The 21,134-nt window shown below is 40.7% G+C and overlaps 1 protein-coding gene across 4 annotated transcripts in view; it reads right to left on the reverse strand.

Annotated features, from left to right (window-relative positions):
- Nucleotides 1-21,134, reverse strand: part of ARHGAP26 (Rho GTPase activating protein 26) — a 431,922-nt gene that overhangs the window by 136,564 nt on the left and 274,224 nt on the right. For all 4 annotated transcript variants that reach the window (XM_023515652.1, XM_023515656.1, XM_023515658.1 and 1 more), the window contains 3 exons: nucleotides 14,136-14,223; nucleotides 12,562-12,620; nucleotides 10,938-11,043 (listed from right to left, as the gene is read on the reverse strand). In XM_023515652.1, the coding sequence (XP_023371420.1) occupies nucleotides 10,938-11,043; nucleotides 12,562-12,620; nucleotides 14,136-14,223 (253 nt within the window). The remainder of the gene's footprint in view (nucleotides 1-10,937; nucleotides 11,044-12,561; nucleotides 12,621-14,135; nucleotides 14,224-21,134) is intronic.

A 21,134-nucleotide genomic window follows, 5' to 3' on the forward strand; every position in this document is an offset into this window, starting at 1 on the left:
ACAGTGACACGTGCTATTTTAAAAAAATTAAGAAATGCTGGTGGGTGCGGAGTGCAGAGATGGGAGCTTGCAGTCCTAAAGCAATGGAGGAGGAGAGAAGATGGAGGGAGATCAGGTCTGTGGACTGAAGGCCTGAGTCCTAGGGTGTAGCAAATAGGACTGGGAGGGGCAGTTGGGGAGCAGGAGGACATGCAGTAGAGTGCAGCATCCTGGAATCAAGTGAAGAAAGCATATCAAGGAGGAAGGCATGAGAAACTGCGTTAATTCCTCTGGAATGATTAAGCAAGGGAAGCCTGAAACTGATTTAGCAACATGAGCTCATGAGCAACACTGACATGCGGTGTTTCAGTGGTGTAGTGAGTGTAAAAGCCTGAGTAGGGTTGAGAGGGAATGAATGAGAAGAAAGGACTCGGGAAACATAAGCACAGATCACTACAGCAGAACCAGTGTGAGGTGCCCACCCAAGGGACCATAATACACTCGTCAATACAGAGGTGGTCAGCAGAAGGAACGATGCCTACTGTACTAACATGTACATGTGGTGCATGTTCCATCTATAAAAATTAGGTCACATAGGGGTGTGATTAACTATGGCGGTCCTACTGTATTTGAGTTTGTTTTTTTTTCATAAAGACAAGCACAGAGAAATGGGATGGTATGTATAAGGGGACATGGGATTGAGAAAGGGTCTTTGTAAGCTTTTTTTTTTTTTTTAGTTCTAAAGGATTATAAACATTACAACATGCTTATGGGCTGATGAGAAAGATTCAATAGAGACAGAAAAGTTAATGATACACAAGGGAGAGGGAAAAACTGTAAGAGCCAAGTCCTCATGGATGCAATGTGGTGTCCATCAGTTCAGGGGCCTCAGTGAAGGGGCTGTCTTTAGGTAGGAACACTGACTGATTCTCTGTCACTGGGAGGGATGGTAGAAACATGGGCACAGGGGTAGATATGGTGGGGGCAGACTGTGGAAGTTCTCTTCTGATTGCATCTATTTTCTCATTGGAATAGGAAACAAGATCTGAAACAGTTATCTAGAAGAGAAGAAGTAATGGCTTAGGGAAATGTAGTAAGATGCCAGGCCCCATATGGGCCCCTGAGGTGGCTTTGTAATATGTGATGGTTCAATTCTATTATTTTCAATTACATGATTAACCAGAAGCTTTCTTTTAAATTTCCTTCTTCCATTTTTTTTTTTAATAAATTAGCCACAGTTGACATCTGTTGCTTATAGACAAAACAACTAACAGACCAACTCTTTGCTGAGGCCGAGGGTATCTCATTATTTAAAATGAATATATGACTTTAATACTACAGTGATCTATTCTTCCTATGCACCTCCAAGTACACAGGAAGACTTTCTTGCAATATACCAACAAGAGCAAACATTTTGGTTTCGTCTACCAACTACTGAATAGAACCAAGAAATAATAATTTATACTTAAAGTATCTAATTGGAAATACTGAGTAAATTACTAAGCTGCTGGAGGAAAAGCCTTCCTGGACATGGGAGAAAGCCAAAAGAACTGATATGAAAAACCGAACCACCTGAACATTTCTTCAGATCTCTTTTATGAGTTCAACTGCAAAGTGAAAAAGTTATCTACCAGGACAGAATGAAGGTGAACACACACATAACTTTCCTTAGAGTACAGACTGTTACAACAATACAGATTTCTGTAATTGAGAGAAAAATACCCCTGTGAAGACTCAGGGGCAAACTAGTTGGTGAAGAGAACTGTTTTCCCAGTGGATGGTAATGTTTAATCTGGGCAGGGCATCTGAGGGGGCAAACGGAGTAAGACAGAAGGAAAGTCAGACTCTCCTACAAAGAGAAACATTTCAAAGATCACAAAGATAAATGGAAATTTCCAGACCAAGCAGACAAAGATGAGTCTTCATGATATAACGTGTCATCCCCCTCCAGGAAATTAAGAGTTATTAAACTGCAGCAAAGACAGCTGCTGCTGAGATGAAATCAGCCTTGCGACACCAAGAGGCAGGAGGGGTAGGGGGGGAGACGGGGGAGCTAACCTCCATGGAAATCAGCCCCACACCACTTATTCCTTCTAACAGGTGCACCATTCCACGGGGCATCTGAATCATGAAGAGGCCTGACGCTCACAGGGAAGTGTGAGGCTTGGGATAAGGTAGGATCTGAAACCAGATATGAACAGCTCTTTCTCCCAGTTGGCCCTGTTCAAATTTTGCTAGGAACGGTGAGATGCTCAGCCCTTTGGACCAAATGCACTCAAATTGCCAAGAAAACAAAAAAATAAAGCAAAAATAAACACATGCACACAGAAATCTCCCGAGTGGACAAGAGCTGTGTGTGCTATGTTTTCTGGCATCCGGCCCCAAGAGATTTGCTTGCCAATAACATAACTGTGAAGCAAGCCCCATCCGTCAGTGAGAACAAGTTGATTTGGTTTCACTGCATCAACAATTGACCCATCTCCCTGCACATTAAGATACTGCTTCATAACCCTCTTTCTCCCATTCCCTGATTTCCCAAACAGACTGTAAAATAGTTAACATTTGTGGAGGGTGTGTCACGTGCTACTCTTGTAAGAACTTTATATGGATTAATAAATTTAGGCCTCACAACAACTTTAAGAGGGTAGGGACTATTATTGTCCCACTTTAGCCTTTGCAAAAAGAGACTTAAAGTAGTCAGGGGTCACTTAATGATGAGGATACATTGTGAGATGTGCATTGTTAGACAATTCTGTCATTGTGTAGACAACACAGGGTGTGCTCACACACACCTAGATGGCACGGCCTCCTGTACGCCTAGGCTACAGTAGAGCTGTTGCTCCTAGGATATAAACTGTCAACATGCTACTATACTGAATGCTGTTGGCAACTGTAACACAATGGCAGGTATTCATGCACCTAAGTGTATCTCAGCAAAGAAAAGGTACAGTTAGAACACTACATTATAATCTTACGGGACCATAGTCATATAGGTGGCCCATTATTGATCAAAACATTGTTATGTGGTGTATAACTATAAATCAAGGTGTACTATTGAAAATACTTCACAGGGATTTGTGGGAGAATAAGCAGAGAAGCTAGCTACCACCTGGGTTAAGCACCAACGTTTGCTCAATCTCTTGGGACCATCTTCAAAGAGGCTATCTAATGACTGCTTCTTACCCTCAGCTTCCATCTCCCCTCTGGAATGTTTTTACACCCCTTTGCCTCCAAGCACTACACGTGGACATCATTTTATGTCACGCCTCCCTGGGTGAGGGTACGAGGCTACAAGCAATCGGTCTGCACTTGCATCAAGCAAACTAAAGGCCATATGAACTTGCCCTAGCAGAGGTGGCAGCAATCCAAACAGAAGAAGCCAAAAGAACCTGATAGGATATCATCTTTTTCAGATGAGGACCCTCAGGCATAAAGAAGTAATTCATACAAGGTTATAGAAGAGACAAGACCAAAATCAGGCACTCTGGCTCTAGAACCTTCTCTCTTAACCACTGTGCTCTCAATCCCTACAGATAAACTCTGTATACCTAAAAGTCTGCTAGGTATCATGTTTGAGCCACAGTAGATCTGAAGAACAGGGGAAAAACCAGTCAAGGGAAGACTGGTTATCACAGGTAACACTCACAATGCAAGACATGGAGTCCGGAGCAAAAGAGGACGCCAGTGCCCAGAGCAGTGAGAGGGTCAGCTAGTCACCAGGAGAGCTATTTAATCACTCTGCTTCCAGGGCCAGTACATAAAAAATCTAGGCTCTGCAAAGAGTTGGCAAAGCCTAAATCATGTTCATGATTGTTGGTACTCCCTTGCTTTTACGATACAGTATTCCCAAAATTTACACAGCCAGTAAATAAGAAAGGAAAAGACAGTGTCCTCCTGTCTTGGGAGAGGGTTCAGAAAAGGAAAAGGTGAATCAGAAAATAGGACCATCTTTGAAAAAATAAATCCAAATAAAAGTGGAACAACTCAAAACAAACAAGAGACCCAAATCAAAGGAGCTCTAAGAGCATTAACAGCTTGAAGTCAAGTATTTCCCCTTTCAGAATGGGTGTTACCTGTGATATGAAAGATTTAGTTCCTTGAATTCAGAAATTTTGTTGATTATTTTTTTAAAAGCAAAAAATTTAAACTGAACTTGTATCTTTTCTTTCTCAAACCCAAAAGCTGGAAAGCCATAGAACAGGGAAATTCTTGGGCTGAAAGTAAGTGAAGGTCCGGCAGCAAGGCTAAATAGGGATTGAGCTCTGATTTCTTCTTCTGTATTTCCATTAATTTAAAGTGCTAAGTTGCCTGTTTGCTTTAAAATACATGGTTGTCCTCTTTGCAGTGTCCCTTTAAATAGATTTTCCTTTGGCTCTGCCAAAAATAGCTGGAGAAGGTCCTTTGAGAATCCCATTCTTAGTCTTAAAAAAAATACACTCTCCTCCGTGCCCCAAACACATAAGTATAAATCGGCCTGGAAGCAATACTTCCCACTTGTTTTAGGGTCCTTCAATTAGTCAGAAATAATAAATCTTTAGGAGGAAAAAAAGAGCTGGTCAGGGAAATAACTCTCGCAGCCCATTTCCACTTGCTCACTCATGTGACTCGCCCAGTATCAAGCTCCTCTTTTGGCAAAAGCTATTGGGTAGGCCAGGGGTGGCAAACCCACATGCCTATACCAAGGCCAGGCAGGGAAGAGTGAGGACAGAAGTGGGCCAGGAGCAAGAGATAAGAAGACTGTCAGGAGCTGCAGCAAATTGGAGAAGGCACATGCAAGGGCACAGAGCATGGCTTTCTCCTCCGCTCTAGACAACTGTCAGCATAGAGATAAGAATTTTTAAAGTATAACTATCCCTTTTAAAAGTGTGAGAAACCTGCTCAAGTTCTAAAACAGCAAGGTGTAGACATCACCACCAGATACACATGGGGCCTGCTCTGGTTAGAAACAAGGATAAGGGAGACAGACTGCCCAGGACCTGGGTAGCTAAAGATTCAGGAGGAGTGAGAGGTACCCCCTGGCAAGCTGTCCCCACGGTGGTATGTGACACACCAAAAGACAGGAACAAGCAAAGGCTATGGAAGCTCAACAAAGTGAGAGAAGGCACATGTGGCAGGAAGGGTTCTCGCTGGCAATGGCATTTGAGCTGAATCTAGAGGAATGAGGTAGCCTTTGACAGGCAGAGGCTGGGGAGAGGCCATTCCAGATAGGAGAAGATGAAGTGCAAAAAGATGGAGCAGGGAGGATGATGTTTGAGAAGTGATCACAAGCTTCTTCATCTTTTGCCCAATACATATCCATGAATTCTGAGTGCCAAGCGGTAGCTTCAGGATGACAGTCATGAGCGACACAAGATGAGCTTGCAAATTCCAGAATGGCCCAGTCCAGACAAGGCTTTGGAGGCCATTTCCAGGGTTTTATCTTAAAAGCAATGGGGAAGCTGCCTTTGAAGTTTTTGTAAGCAAGGGAATCACATGCTGAGATGCGCGGTTTTCAAAGTTCCCTGGAAGCAGAGCACACACTCTGTGGACTGGAGGGAAGCCAGAGCTCCACCAGCCAGAGCAACAGGGAGGAGGCCTTTGCACGCAGCCTGGGCTAGGGGGCTGGTCACAGAGACAGAGAAAAGCAGACAAATTCAAGAGATAGAAAAGGGTTCCAATCCCCAGAACAATGAGTTCAGGGTGGGAATCAGTGAGGGAAAAGCCAGATGGACCTGTAGAAGGAGAATGGGGTCAATGTGGCTCTGTGGGGGAACAGGCCACACTATCAGTGGCCCAGCAGCCAAGCACTTGGCACTGGCAGCCTTGGGGTGTCCAGTGGTTACTAGAGAGAACAAAGGTTCAGGAGCCAGGGTACACAGCTGAGGGAAGGCAGCCAGAGAAGCTGACCAGAGCTTTCCATCTTAGAAAGCCATCATCTCAAAAGCACTGTTTTCTTTCAATGTGCTTTATAAAATTCTGTAGCTATTTTGTTTGCACTAGTTAATGGCAACGGAATAACTAGCTCCTCTTACATGTCTAATAGCTCATCACTATGCTACATCTTATCTTCCAGACTTGGGATGGAGAAAGAAGGAATATCAGAGTATCTGTCAGACATACGTAACACCAAGTATCAATGTCCACTTCTTTATATTTTGAAACCTTCTAAAGAACTTCCAGGAATACTACTTAATCCCCAGGCCTCATCCTCCTTGGTGCCAAGTGTTGGCAATAACTTTACTTATAACCACAGGCATTTGCCCATGAACCCAATTCACTGTTTCTAGTTCATTAAGAAAACATGAACACATCCTTTTTGATTTGCAGGGATGCCTAAGTACTCAAGACTCTAGTCACAGAACAGGAAAAAAAAAACCAAACAAAAAAGCCAAGCCACTACATACTCAACTCTGGATAACTTCTGCCCATGGAGAGTCTACGGAGTTTGATAAAGTCTCACTTGCAAGCCAAGCATTTGCCCCACGCTATTCCTCCATGAACCTTGCAATCTCCAGAATTTTGTCTAGTTTGGAAAGTCACAACATGTATTAGAAGATCAAAATAAACACCAGACAATTGGGGGAATGAAAAGAACAATAAGGGATCAGCAAGAAGCAATGGTACAAAAGTCAACCTTCTCCTCTTTATTACTCTCTCTTACCTTCTACTCCCTGAAATCTTATAACTTAGTGTACATATGTTCACATTGCATAAGCATCTCCCCTCCCAAATTGGCCTTTTCGTTCTGTAGTTTTGACAGACTCAGCATACCATGCAAAGATCATTCAAAAGACTTAATGCTCTCTCTTGAATGTTATTTACCAAGACTCCTTGAAGCAGACACCGTGGGCGGCCTACTCAAAACTCTGCTTTTCTTCTGACATCCAAGCCTCCCACAGGTGGCACAGATAAATCTTGTTTGGTGTAAAATAACTATGGTGGCACCCCCTCCCCCTTCCCAGTGATTACTTTGGACCAATGAGATATGATACAAGGTGTACTGGAGAATGTCTGGGAAAAGCATCATCATAGCCCTTAAAATGAGATTCCAAGAAAAAATAATGCCTTTCTGCCTCTGGATAATGTGCAAGGGCACAGTGTAAGATCTGGTGCCCCTGAGAAGAGCTAGTCAACACAATGAGGCTGGTGGAGCAGGAACGTGGAAATAGCCTGAGTCCCTCCTGAGTCGAGAAATTCACCAACTCTCTGCACTGATTTTGTGAAATGAAACAACACATCTTCTGGTTGTTTAAGCCATTTTGAATCGGATTTTTGTTTCTTGTAGTCAAAAACATCCTAAAAGATATAAAACCTCTTTGGAGAGGCAAGCCAGTGCTCTGCCTCTCCAAAACACCCTTGCAATAAAGTGAATGGCTGCTCCAAAAAGGAAAGAGACTAAGATTTATTTCTCAATAAGTGTTTTGGGAAAACAAGCTGTGAAAATGTATTTTTAATAGCTATTCTTGATGTATGGAGATTCCTTTGAAATCCTCCCTCACAGCATAAACACTGTAATAAAGTTACGATGAGCCACTATGAATGGTATGTGAGGGGATATACAACATACTTGGAGTCATCACAATATGTAAACATTATGAAACTACCATGAAATGAGTCTTTATTACTCATCTACTCTTATTTCCTTCTCCAATTATCAGATTGGGATTTTTTTTTCTTGTCCCCACCCATGAAAACACAGAATCACATGATTCAAGGGAAACACAGAAACTGAGGCTCAAAAAGGTTCATTAATTTGCACAAGAATCCACAGCAAGCTGGGGATAATTTTCTTCATGATTCAAAATGCCTTATACATGATTTTAAAACAAAATCCTTTGCTGAAAACTAAGTATAACATAAAATCGAACTGTAAAGACTTGGAAAACCAAAACTAAATTTTTCTTTACTAATTTAATCATGACAACAAAATCTCCTTTTTGAAGTTGCTGCTTTGAGCTTCTCCTCCCTGTCTCTAATACCCCCCTCAATTCCCATTCCCATTTCTCTCAATATTCCTCTCCCCTAGAGAATCCTTGCATTAACCCATTCTCAGGCCAGTAGTTCTTAAAAGACTTTTGACATAATAATTACCCAGGAAATAAATAAGAAACGTGTATGCCCAGGCATAGGGCTTGATTTGGGAGACCCACACCGGGGGCCCAGAAATGTCCATGTAAACAAGCACCCCAGGTGATCTGAAACCATGCTTTGAGGCACATGACTCCAGACTGTATGTTGGATTCTAAGATCTAAGTAGAAAACATCTAATTATCATAGTAGATTTAAGCTGGAACTACAAACATATGTGCACGGTTTCCTATAATTTTTATGTTCCCTCTGAGGTCTGAAAGAAACCCAACATCTCTATGATTTGAATGTACCCTGGTAATCATTTGCTTAGAGGTTTGGAGTTTTTATCCTTTCCCTCCAAGATGTTTTTTCCTCTTTGAATGCATTTTTATTTGGGATTAAATGTAAAATACCCTAACTCTCTCACCAGAGCTAAAGGAAAACAATTTCAGAAGATGTTTGAAAAGAGTACTTTAAAAAACACACAATACAAAATGTCTTGCCTTTGAACCAGAATCCTGAGATGCATAAGGCAAACAGTAGGTAATGAGAGAAGTAAACACTCGGTTTCCAGCAGAATCAGCCCTGAAACCAAAACTTAGGAAGGAAGCTGACCATTAAGTAAGTGGCCCAGAGGAACAATAGCTCAGGCGATATCCCAGGGTAAGTCTAAACCTGAGAAAACTGGAATTAGACAAGCCTCTTGTCCCAAGTTAACTTTCCCTTACTGCTCGATTTTAAAATAAGGACAGTGCTGTAAATGAGAACAAAGTTTAACTGGAATCTTAGAACTCCTCTGGGTGCCAAAGAATTTTTTCAGACCTGAATAAATACTCTTTACAGGATTCAACAGCACTCATTTATACATACTTCAAGGATATTTTAACCTAGACTTGGGAGACCAAGAACACAGAATGCTGAGAACTTGAGTATGAGTGTTCTAATACCAGCTCTGACCAGCTCCCTTTATGGCACATGCACTTATCTATACATAAACTTCGTAAGGATTAAATGAGACATGCCATAAAACCAAAGAAAATCATCCTCGAGTTTCAAGGCAAGACATAACACTCTAGAAATGCTATAAAATAAATAACTCCAGCAACACAAATGGTTTAAGTTAGTTAGAAGGCAAAAGTCAAGGTCTCAGCTGTGACCTGCACACTCTAGTTGTACTGCTCTTCAGGTTAGGAACACAGATGGACTGAACACAACAGGATTGGGGTCAGAAAGAGTGGGAAAAGAAGGAGAAAGCCATCTACAAGCTCAACTGTTCAAGATCTACCTTAAGGGATTTTTGTTTGTTTTGCTTACTTAAAAAGTCCTAACAATCCTCAGGGCAATTTAAAAATGAAAAAAATTAATAATGGCTCTCTGGATCACTATTGACTCTTGGTCTCCCTTGAACAACTTAAGCTCTCCTTGAGAAGACCTGCTGGGTTCAGCTGGTTCCTAACCCTTCTCTAGCTGCTCCTACCAGGTCTGAAGGCCTCCCTTAGCCCCAGCAGTCACAAAGCAGTCAGGAGCTTCCCCAGGTATAGTTAGCTGGCGTGTATACCTAGAGCCTCCCACGTTTGGGGGCTTGCCTTTGTGTGTGCAGAGTTTTACAACTAGAGTCTAAACCAGCTTTTCTGTTTAATAAATTCCTCACACTTGGTTTTGTGGTACAGATACTGAACTGTCATCTCATAGCATCTGGAGTTACTTTGGAAAGCTTAGCTCCCATTACTCTAAACACATTTCATTGGGCTTCTTTGACGTTTGCGGGAGGGTGTTCTTCTCCTATGCACTTGTATGTTCTCTACCATGTTACTTATTTCTGAGCATGCAACTCTGATATGACCAGGAAAGAAAAAGAATTGGTCAATAAAGGAACAACCATGGGTCTACCCAGCTACTTCCCATCAACACACAAAGCATTCTTATTTCTTAACGAAAATGAGGAAATTGTGGAAATCTTTACAGTAAACATTCTCTCCCCCAAAGGTGATATCAAACACTGAACAGAAATATGAAAACCAACCACCACAATCTCCTTCAGAAGAATATCAACTTATCCCAAAGAAATAATAGTATGAGCAAACTGTGGGGAAGAGCTAAATCTACAACTTCAGTTCAGGAGAATGGATGACTTAATGATTTAGGTTAACTGTTACACTCTCAGGCCTTTCTTGTGTTCCACTGTGCAATCAAGAACATACTATCAAAGTCAAGGGAAGGTTAGAACACACAAGTTGTGACTGAAACAGCAAGGAAGTCAGCAAAGCCATTCAAAAGGGTCAGGCAATAGTTAAATACACAAAAATCAAAAGCCATTCCAAGAGTGTAAATAATCCTAGCAGGAAAATCAGACCCCTACTGAATGCTTTGATTATCTCAGAAGGCAAATGAACATTTGCCAAAAATAATCCCTTCTTCTTTACACTTCTTCAAAGGCTTTAATACATGTAACCTTTAAAATCAATGACCTTGTAGATAAAGTGGGGGTCTATTATCCATATATGATAGATGAAGTAACCAAGAATAGAAGCTTTAGGGGGTTTGTCCAGGGCTGGTTAAGGGCCTTGTTATGAACAGAGTCGTCTCTAGAATCCAGGCCTCCTTACTCTAAGCTAAGTTCTGTAAACTCACAACACACTCGTGTTTGCCCCTGATCATCATGAGAACATATGACTCCGTCTGATGACCTGGTCATCCGGGCACGTCCCTGGCCTCCCGTGCGGAGGCCATCTGGCAGTGCTGCTGTTCTCCATTGAGGTTAACATTTCACATGTTTCTTTCCTAAGCCTCCAGCATACCTGATGCAATAGTGGGAGCAGGACACATAAGGAGAACCAAGACAAGCTTTCTTGCTAAGATAAGAAATTTCTGGGGGTGAGAAAAGGGCCAACAATTGGTCTTAAACCTACTTTGCCAAGTGGTTCATGAGCAGCTGTAACATCTGCCGATTTTTCTCTGGGAGCCGATGAACGAGGCTGTGGATTTCAGATATCCGAGATTCCTGGTTCTCCAGCTCTGTGAAGGGAGGGAGGCAATATTTTATCAGTGTCACAGCTGAACCACTTTATGAGATGAATAATCAAGAGAAATCAAAGACTAGGCACTAACAGAACAAGGATTTTGCAAAGATTTATGACCCTGTATTGCGTGCATACTGTCTGACTGGCATGACTAAAAGTCCTTTTAATGGTGCTTCTGGAACAGGGTTCACCATAAAAATTACCATCAAAAAATTCAAGCCAAGATGATGACGTGAAGAAATGCAGCCAGTCGACTGCATACCCAGAACAGAACAAGCTCAGGAGCAGCTGGCTCCCTCGAGAGATGACTCTGTTTCAAGGAAGGAAGGAACTTTATGCACTTGTAAAGTGATAAACATGTCTTACATGAACAGCATTGCAAGGGTCTCAAGTATCAAAATAGCACCTCAAGAAAGCATGAGGGAAATCAGAAGAAATGCCCAGTATTCTCAAGTCACATATGACAAACAGCCGGGCAGAAAGCAAGCAATGGCAGATCAAATAGTTAAATCTTTCTGCCAACCTGTACCCTAAATGATGGCTTATCACCTTCTCTTGGTTGAACTTGGGTAAATGGCTTTGTTTCTCTGGCAAATAGATTGATGGTACTCATCACACCTATTTATAGGACTGATGTGAGGTTTAATTAGAGAATGGTTGCTATGGGGTTGCAATTTCTCTGAGCAAAAAATCACATGAATACCATCTTCACTTCTAGCTCTCTCTCATGTCTTTCTCTTCCCTGTTTTAAGGGAAAACTATGGGTAGAACATTAGGTGCTACTAAATTAGGCCAGTAGTAGCTACCTGGGTAAACAAACTCTAAAGGCTGAAAGGAGCCAGGGAGAGGCACAAGCTATCGACATAATAATACTGTGAAGCCTCATGCCAGATTTAAATCTGATAGAGAATCTTTCTGACCCCTTATGGGAGGCCTGCCCCACGTAGACAGATTCCAGGATACTAAGGGCAGCTTGCACCTAATCCCTATGTATTTTAATACCAGCAATATGACACTAGGGACCTGGATGATATAGCTGAAGAATAATCTGAAGCTGTAAATGGAAGACATGATGGAAAGAGGACTGTGAAGTTATATAAATGGTGTCATATTCAGGGAAACATTTCCAAAGCTCAATTTAGGTAATGTGCAATGTCTGATTCATTCTGCAAAATGCTACTCAAAGGCTGTAAAAAACCCCTAGAAGTTAGGACTCCAGTAATCAAAACTAGAAAGGCAAGCTTGCTTTTTTCTTCTGCTTCCCCCATCACCCCTTTCCTCCTAAACAAAACATTTGTAAAGTTTCTCTCCTCTGCTGTAAATTCAACATGGTACCAAGACCCTTAGCAATCCTCCTTTTTATTCTGTGTCCAAATCTCATGACCATGTTATATGGCCAGTTTACATGTAGACTACGAAAGGTTAGGTAATATTTATTTTGAGATACTGACTGTTCTTTGAAATAGCAAACTCTATTCTCTTCCCCTTAGCACTGAGACAAAAAAAGACTTACTTGCTGCTTTGATGAAACTTCTTTGAAACTGGTACATCATAAGTGGTCCTGGAAGCATTCTGGAATAAAAGAGTATAGGCTAGTCAGCTTAATAATAAAATAATTATATGGTCTCCAAATAGCAGCTTAGAGACTGCCAAACTTTATTACATTTCTCAAAGACAAAGATCACAGGGGAACAATGGCAACTTAACTTAGTTTCCCTATTGAAAGAGTTCTGTGATTTCACCAGAAATTTTCATTCTTTCTCTTTTTTAAGGATATGGGCACAATCATGTTTCACAGTCACGACTAATAGAGTGCTAATGCAAAAGTCTAGCACAAACCAAGAGATTTCCTTTTCAGTCAGTGACTCACCCATCAACAAGAGCATTTTAAGATGTGTCTGAGAAACAGGCGACTCAGTACATGTCTGCAATTACCTGAGCTTAAACTCATCTTCCCGGCAGCCTGCTGTCAGAGTCAGTTCACCTAGAAACACTTGGAGAGACTTTTGTAGGTGTGCTCATGGTGAACTCACTAAGGAGTGTTGCTCCAGAATACCAGAGGGCTAGAACCCCTAACATTGGATTATGATACAAGCAAATTTTAAACTGCTGGCATCTGAATATGTTTTAACCATAAACTTGAGTTTTTCCTGGTAATTCAAATAACTTCGCAACAAACTGTACATTATTCTTGGCTGAGGCTTTCCTCTCGGTGGATCCCTTAGTTAACCTCTTAGTCAACATTTACGTTACATCTCACTCTTGCCTTCATTCCCCAATAGCCAATAAAACTTGCATCATCAATTCCTTTTCTGTGTGTGGCCTTCCTCCTCTGCTTTCCAGCCAAGTTCATCTTCACCAAACCTGTACAAAGGCTTATGCAATTTCTGATCACAGTTCTTTCTATTCAGGACTGGATATGACCTTTCCATGTAAGAAAACTACAATATTCCTGTCCCTCAAAGCCAGCAGAAATTTCAGTCTATTTATGACACTGATATGCAGGCTGCAGGTCAATAACCTACCTCTGAATAACCAAAGGAGGGGTAGAGAGGTAGCAGTAATATCATAAATATGAGTACAAGGAAAAATAGTCTCTACAGGAAGGTAATGTTTTCTAATCTAAGTGGGAAGAATCAAAAAGGAATTTCATTAAATTCTCATTTTTAAGGAACAGTATCAGCAACTACTCTATATAATACACAAAATTAGCAAAGTACAGAGCGTATATACTCAGGTATTCTCAAAAGAATGTGATACAGGATTCCTGGTTTTCTTAAAGATTATTTAGGGATGTCAGGGAAGACCACATTTTAGATTCTGTTTGAGGCTAATTATCATAGTGCTTTTTTCATCAAGGGCACAGTTTCCCAGATCACTCCTGCCCCCCTTGCACAATGACAACCCATCAGTTATAGAGGATTTACAATTGGTTTGACCAGCTGAGCTAAATGCTCCCACACAGAAGCTGTTTCCACATCTCAAACACCCACCCAACAGCTCTCTGGAGGCTGAAAATAAAACTGCTTTCTTCCTGATTGCACGATAACTAGCTGGCACCTTGCCCTGCAAATGGAAAGTCCCTACCTTAGGTAGGTCTTCAGAGCACTAGTGATGGTCTTTATCTCCCATTCAGCACAGATATCAGTTTCTGTCTCAGAAGCTGTCTTGGGGTCTAAAAAGAAGAAAAAGACAACACATAAGGCAGAGAATAAAATGTAGCTAATAAACACACACACTTAAAAGCATCCAACCTTCTCAGTAACCAGAGGAATACAAATTAAAACAAAAATGACACATATTTTTGCATATTCACTTAGGAAAATGTTTAAAAATCCAAATATCTATTGCCAGTAAGAATGCAGTGAAACTGATCCTCTCATAAACTGCGGGAGGCCGTAGGATAAATGCAATAGTTTTGAGAAGCGATTTGGCAATATGTATCAAGGGTCTTAAAAATGTTTATATCCTCTGAATCCACAATCCCTTTTCTCACAATCTAATCTCAGGAAATAAGATAAGGCATGAGAAAAGTCACAGACTTTAGAAACGTTCAGTACATACTATTCTTTATAACATTAGAAAAAACAAAATGAAGACAGCTTAAGTATGTGAGAGTAGAATGATTAGGTGAATTATAGCATGCCTATCTGATGGAATATGTTGCTGTTTACAACAGTTACCGTAAAGCAACACAGAAAATGGTTGTATTGAGTAAAAACAAAAAACAAATACCAAGATATAAAAGTTAGTGAGAAATTCATATGAACAGAAGCTGAAAGGAAATACTCTAAAATTAAAATAGTGGTTGGGTTAGAGTAGTGGAATTGTGGTTTTATATTTTCTATACAATGATTTTATTCTATTACTTTTATAATTTTTTAAAAACTTCCTGAAGCTCAGATGTATAATGAGAACCACATAATTATATTGGCTCCTCATAATTTCTTCTTTTAGCTCCTCTTGCATAGACTTTTAAATAAATGCGTATGTTTTACATAAGTGTGTGTTTAAAAGAAGAGAGATCATTCTCACAGTCCCCTGGAATAGCACAAAGGAAGGTAATAATACTCCATAATTTACTCCACAGGTGGGGGAGTATGAACTGCTTAATAAAACCCCATCTTCTCCCTGGTGTGCTGGGTCAGGTCACATGCAAACTGGAGGGAGGGCAGTGGAGACTTTCTGTGCCTTTAGGGGAGAATTCAGCTTCCTCATGTTGGCTGAAGACTAGTTATGTAGCCACCAGCTCCCATTCCCTTTTGTTCTGTGCAGGGCCTCATTTTCGGTTGAAGAGCTTCCCTTTTCCTGCTCCTTCCAGGGGTGGGGAATGAGACTGAGGAAAGGCTGACAAAAAGCGTTATCATCTCTGTGGACCTAGTAATCAGCTGAGGGATGGCCCAAGACCTAAACCAGCCTCATCTGAGTGAACTTCAGGACTTCTCCAGGAGACGGGAGAAAAGACATTTCCTATTTGCTGGGCTTGCACGTGGGAGGTTATGTGACTGCCTGCTGCCACCAGTTAGAGCCTGAAAGGGAGTTCAGCAAACCTTGAGACAGAGTGGGTCTTTAGCCCTGGCATTTGGCCATACCTTCTTACTCATGTAAATTACAAATTCCTTTTTTTCTTTTTAAGCCAGGTTAGATCAGGTTTTCTGGCTGTTGCTTTTTTTTTTCTTTTTTTAAACAATGCAAAGAGATCTAAAGGATAGATACACCAGGTAAAGAGAAACACCACTGAACTGTCTCTTTATAGACAGTCTCTAAGAGGAATTCTAGGACATCAACTACAAAAAGATTCCTCTTGCAGGGCAGGGCATATAGCCTGTCAGCTGGAAAAGGAGAATGCGTCATAGGTGGGCAAAATACATTTTCTATTTACTGGGAAAGAACCCACTTTCATCCTGGTAGGAAGAGGCCAAATACTCATGAATGGTGGAAGGACGTACATAAGGGCACAAGTCCAGCTGGTACCTACGTCTCTGTGTATACTCCCCTGAGCACACACACACTGGGAGAAGAGAGAAGAAAGGAATCCAGCTCCTAACCCTGTGGCTCCTAAAGGCAAAGCACCTGTGTGATGTTTGCAGGTGACCTTGGGCAATAATGAAGATTTTCTTATCACATGAAACAAATGAGAAAAAAAATCTAAAGAGCATAATTTAATTTCTGGGGCCACAGAATGGTCTAGTCTATAGAGTTCTATCACAGTAAATCTCTGAAGAGTTCACAAAATGTGACTTTCCTATTACCCCAAAGTTCTACAACTTTAATTCCCAGCTTTGAAATCTTCCGTACCCTAAAGAAGCGCATGTATCAGAATACTTTGCTTAGCATGACCTTTTTTCCTTCCTATCCCAAGACTGATGGAGAGCTGCCATGCTGCCCGGCTCCTGGATGTGAGACAAATATTACTGTACATTTTTCTGAGGAACAAACTAACTTCTACCCAAGAAGGGTGAACGTGAAACTAAACAAGCAGCAGTTGGCAAGTCTGGGAGTTGTGAACTATTCCATGAACCACATTTAGCAAACCAATGATTAGCTTCCACTTATTCAGGCTCTGTAACCATAGGAATATTGCGTAACATTATAGAGAAGAGAGTCAAATTACAGCCCGGCTAAAGGGCTTTTTATAGCACTGATGAGGCAAGGCACATAACTTGAGCACATCCATTTTAATTCATTTAATATCCTAACTAAATTGAATACAGCCTCCCAAGCTACCCCATTTTCAGCCAGTGCTGCCAATTTCCACACTTCCCTCCTGATGCTCCCTCACTTACAGAAGCTTCCTGGTGGCCTGAGGATATGTGGCACAGACATCACTTACAACGCTCTGCAAAATGCAGCACATTTCTGCCACCCTAACCACTGTGGTACTTAGTAAAATGGATCTAAACGAGAGAAGCAGTCCAGTATACAAAAAGGCTCCCTGGGGGGAAGTGAGTAGAGTGTACTTTCTCCTCAACCTACTGCCACATGAATGCAGAAAATTAGAAGGCACAGACTGGAAGCGATGGTTATAAAGGAAGGTGGTTTTGGAAAGTCAAACCCCGTCGGACCTGCTATCATGCTGCCGACAAAGGAAGTGAAGAACATTTTGAAGGAAAGGATTAGCAAAGTTACCTACCTACTCCTGAATTTCCTAATAATACATTATAATACATGCAAATTAAAATTTTTTCCTCTTTAACTGGTATGGTAATATGCACATGTCAAAAATAATCTGAAAGAAAGAAACAAACATTCAAAGGCAACTGCTAATGCCTGTTATTTTTTGTGTGTAGTGCCTGACAGCCTGCACACACACAGGCATATATATGAATACACATACTTTCTAAAACCACAAATGTGCACTACCTTTTTTACTTAACAATACCTTGTTGTTGAGACAGATTCTCATTCTGTGGTCCTAGAATGCTGTGGCATCATAGCTCACAGTAACCTCAAACTCTTGGGCTCAAACAATCCTCCTAAGTAAATGGGACTACAGGTGCCCACCACAACACCTGACTTCTTTTTTCTATTTTCAGCAGAGACAGGGTCTCACTCTTGCTCAGGCTGGTCTCGAACTCATGAGCTCAGGAAATCAACCTACCTCAGTCTCCCAGAGTGCTAGGATTACAGGCGTGAGTGAGCCACTATGCCCAGCCTCACTTAATGATATCCTAAGAAATTGTTCCATATCAGCCATAAACATATGAGGTCTGACAATTAAGGTCGCAAACTTATCCTAGAAGAAGTGATACCCACCTCCTTGCTAAATATTATATGGTCACCTTGGAAGTACTCCCCTTGGGAAGTTATGCAACTGAGCACCTAGTCTACCCTTCAAAGCATTTTTGAAACTCTTTTACTGGAATGACCAGAAATGACCAGAGCCGTCAACATACAAAAGTCTGACAATTAAGTTCATGAACTTACCAATGCACTCATTGGCCCCACTGAACAAACCACTTGATAAGGTTTCATAACCTTGGTATACCAGTATCTCATAGCTATGTTTGTGTCGGCACATGGCAGTGTCTTGCTTTCATTATTGTTGTTGAGTGTTTTTGTGTGCCAGACAACAAAAACAGTAATGGTCACTCCAGAAAAAGAATTCCAAAATGGCTTTGAAGGATGGACTAGGAGCTGGCATCAGCGCATAGCGTCCCAAGGGGAGTACTTCGAAGGTGGCCATAGCAACACTCAGCAATGAAGTATGTAGTATTTTTTCTAGAATGAGTTCATGAACTTAATTGTCATACCTCTATATCTATGTCACAGTATTTTATTTTATGTGTGTGTGTATACCATAGTTAATTCAATGTCCAGTGTCTATTATTAGAAATTAAGGTTGATTCCTGGGTTTTGCTATGGTAAACAATATAAAACTACTCTTTCTTTGCACATATCTTACCTGTAAAAATAATTCCTCAAAGTGGAATTTCTGAGTCAAAGGGTATAGGCATATCCCTCAGAAATTTAAGGGGGGCAGAGGGCTACCACTTATCACAGTCTCCTACCCTTATAGAAACACATAATCAAACACTTTGATCTTAGCCCAGTGGATACGTTTAAAAAGTTTTTATTGTTTTAATGTCCTTTTTTTGAAGGAGGAAGAAAATTGAGAACCCTCTTATGTATGGGTGGGTGTTTTTAAAGTCAAGTTTATTGAGGTTTGCTCACCCTCTTTAAAATCTTCACTCCCATGATTTTTGACCACCATATACAGTCATATAACTACCACTTCAATCAAGATGGAGGTAATTTCCACTACTCCATTATACTCAATCCTCTCCTTTTAACCTCCAGCTCCCGGCATCCACTTTCACATAACATAATATTTTTGAAATCCACCCATGTTGTTACATGTACCAGTACTTCAATCCTTTTATTACTGAGCAGTATTTAATGTTTTGGATATGCCATAATTTGTTTATCCATTCACTAGTTGATGGACATTTGGACTGCTTCCAATCTTGCTGTTATGAAAAAAGCTGATATAAATATTTGCATACAGGTCATTATATGGACTACATTTTCATCTCATATGTAAATAAATACGTAACAGAAGGACAGGGTAGAAATGCTTAGGAATGGGCTATATGGTAATTCATAAATTAAATCCTAAAAACCTTAGTTATTTCCCCTATCTGGTGCCTAAGAGTCCAGAGTATCCACAGCCACTTCTGTTTTGAGATCCAAAAGCTCTTAATGGCTCAAATCCCTGTGTTAGGATAGCCTGTCTGACACATTCCAATAGGCAAAGGTGGAGGTGGCAGGGTCAGAGAGGAAGGTGACCTTCTGTCTGTGGTCTCCCTTCTCTGGAAACTGGGAGTCGTTATAGCAGCCACCTCCCTAGCTCTCAGACCAACCCTTGGTACAAGTAGTCTATTACCTCCTGGTCCTGACGCCACTTATCTGCTCTCCTTTACTGGAAGTTTGTTCTCTGCATGGCTCCCTTGTTTCTAGTAAGCTATAGTTTTTAAAGTTTGGGATTCTTTACATTCATTACTATGCAAGTCTTTAGGTCTTAGAAATCATCACAATGAATATTACTTTCGGATTTCTTCAGAAAGAAGTCTTTGATTGCTTTTATTTATGCCTCTCTGAGAAAAAGTGTGGGAAATGAAGGATACAGGAAAAAAAAGGAATGCAGACATTCAAGGTTCTGGAGTGAGGATGAATAGTTTATGGCTGGAACAGAACATGGGTGAGGCATGTTACTGTAATTCTGTGCTTTAAAGTACTGCTATACAAGGTATGTATGTAACACCTTCCTTGTGTTCTCTGTTGCACTAGCTCTACTTTAAACATTGGGGGAAAGAAATGAAAAAGTTATAGGACATGACGAGAAAAATAATAATGCTAAATCTTTATTCCTTTATCATCATGGTAAGACAGTAATAAAACAAAAGAAGAAAGAAGTAAATATTTGGAATAGGTACAAAAAGTTGAGTTCTCAGTCAACATTCTCCTATCACCAGAGAAATATCCACCAGAAAAAGCTCAGAGGAAAACCCATTTGGGGGAATGATGTGATAGGTGATAGCTCTCTGCCCACCTGAAAACCTCCCTGGGGAGGAGGACACACCACCTCCCATTCCTCCACCAGCACACACACTGAGTGATCTGGTTTCTGAAGCAGCAAGAGGTGGCAATGAAATCCGACTGGGGGGCAGAAGTGAAGAGGTGGCCCTTTATGGTACTGCCACTGCACAAAGCTAAGAGAGGTGGCCCGTTAGATCAAGGCAAATGAATTCAGAAGGAGGAAAAGTCCTAGAAGATATGAGAGTGACAAGGGAAGAACCACAGCATGCTTCAGATTAACTGAGAGTAACCACTTCTCCCAGGACCATGACCACATAGTGGAACCAGGAGAAATCCATTCAGGCTTATAGTTCACATGACAGGAGAGATTTAGAAATGCCAGGAGTTGGCACAAATCATGTACAACAGCCTTCCAATCATCATGTAAGAGAATGATTCTTACAGGATTCAGGAAAATTGCAACAGAAAAAACAGAAATCTGTCCGTAGTACACTAAATAGCAAAGATTTATAAACCCGTCTGTGTTGAGATTTGATTACATAGAAGATATAAAACCTTATAAAATATTTGTTGGCATGACATACAGAGACTAAAGCACTCTGAAAAATAATTTGAAAAACATTTGCTCAATACAAACAAAAGTCAGGAAAAATATAGACACTACGAAATAAGACATAAAGAGAAAACCACAAACAGACTGAAATAAAGGTGATAGTTGACAAACAGAAATGAAAAGAGGTAAATAAGTTAGTGAAGACACTGAAGAATTCAAATACAATATTAAAATCTGTATTATAAATAGCAAAATAATAATAGTCAGCCCAGCAGAAATTTGAGTGATATGAACATAGGGCAAGTTTGAGCTAGAATGTGAAAATCAGGAGAAAAACCTTAGAAAGGTGAAAAATGAGGATACATTTTTTAAAAGAGAATTGCAGAAAAACAAACAGAAAAGGATTTTGTCTTTAGAAAAATATGTGCAAAAACTCCTTCGATAGGCCCCAATGTGCAAAAAGAATAATTACAGGCTGATGTACAAAACTTACA

Source organism: Otolemur garnettii, unplaced genomic scaffold, assembly GCF_000181295.1.
Source record: "Otolemur garnettii isolate 467f Iridium unplaced genomic scaffold, OtoGar3 scaffold00003, whole genome shotgun sequence".
In the NCBI taxonomy this organism is placed as follows: domain Eukaryota; kingdom Metazoa; phylum Chordata; class Mammalia; order Primates; family Galagidae; genus Otolemur; species Otolemur garnettii.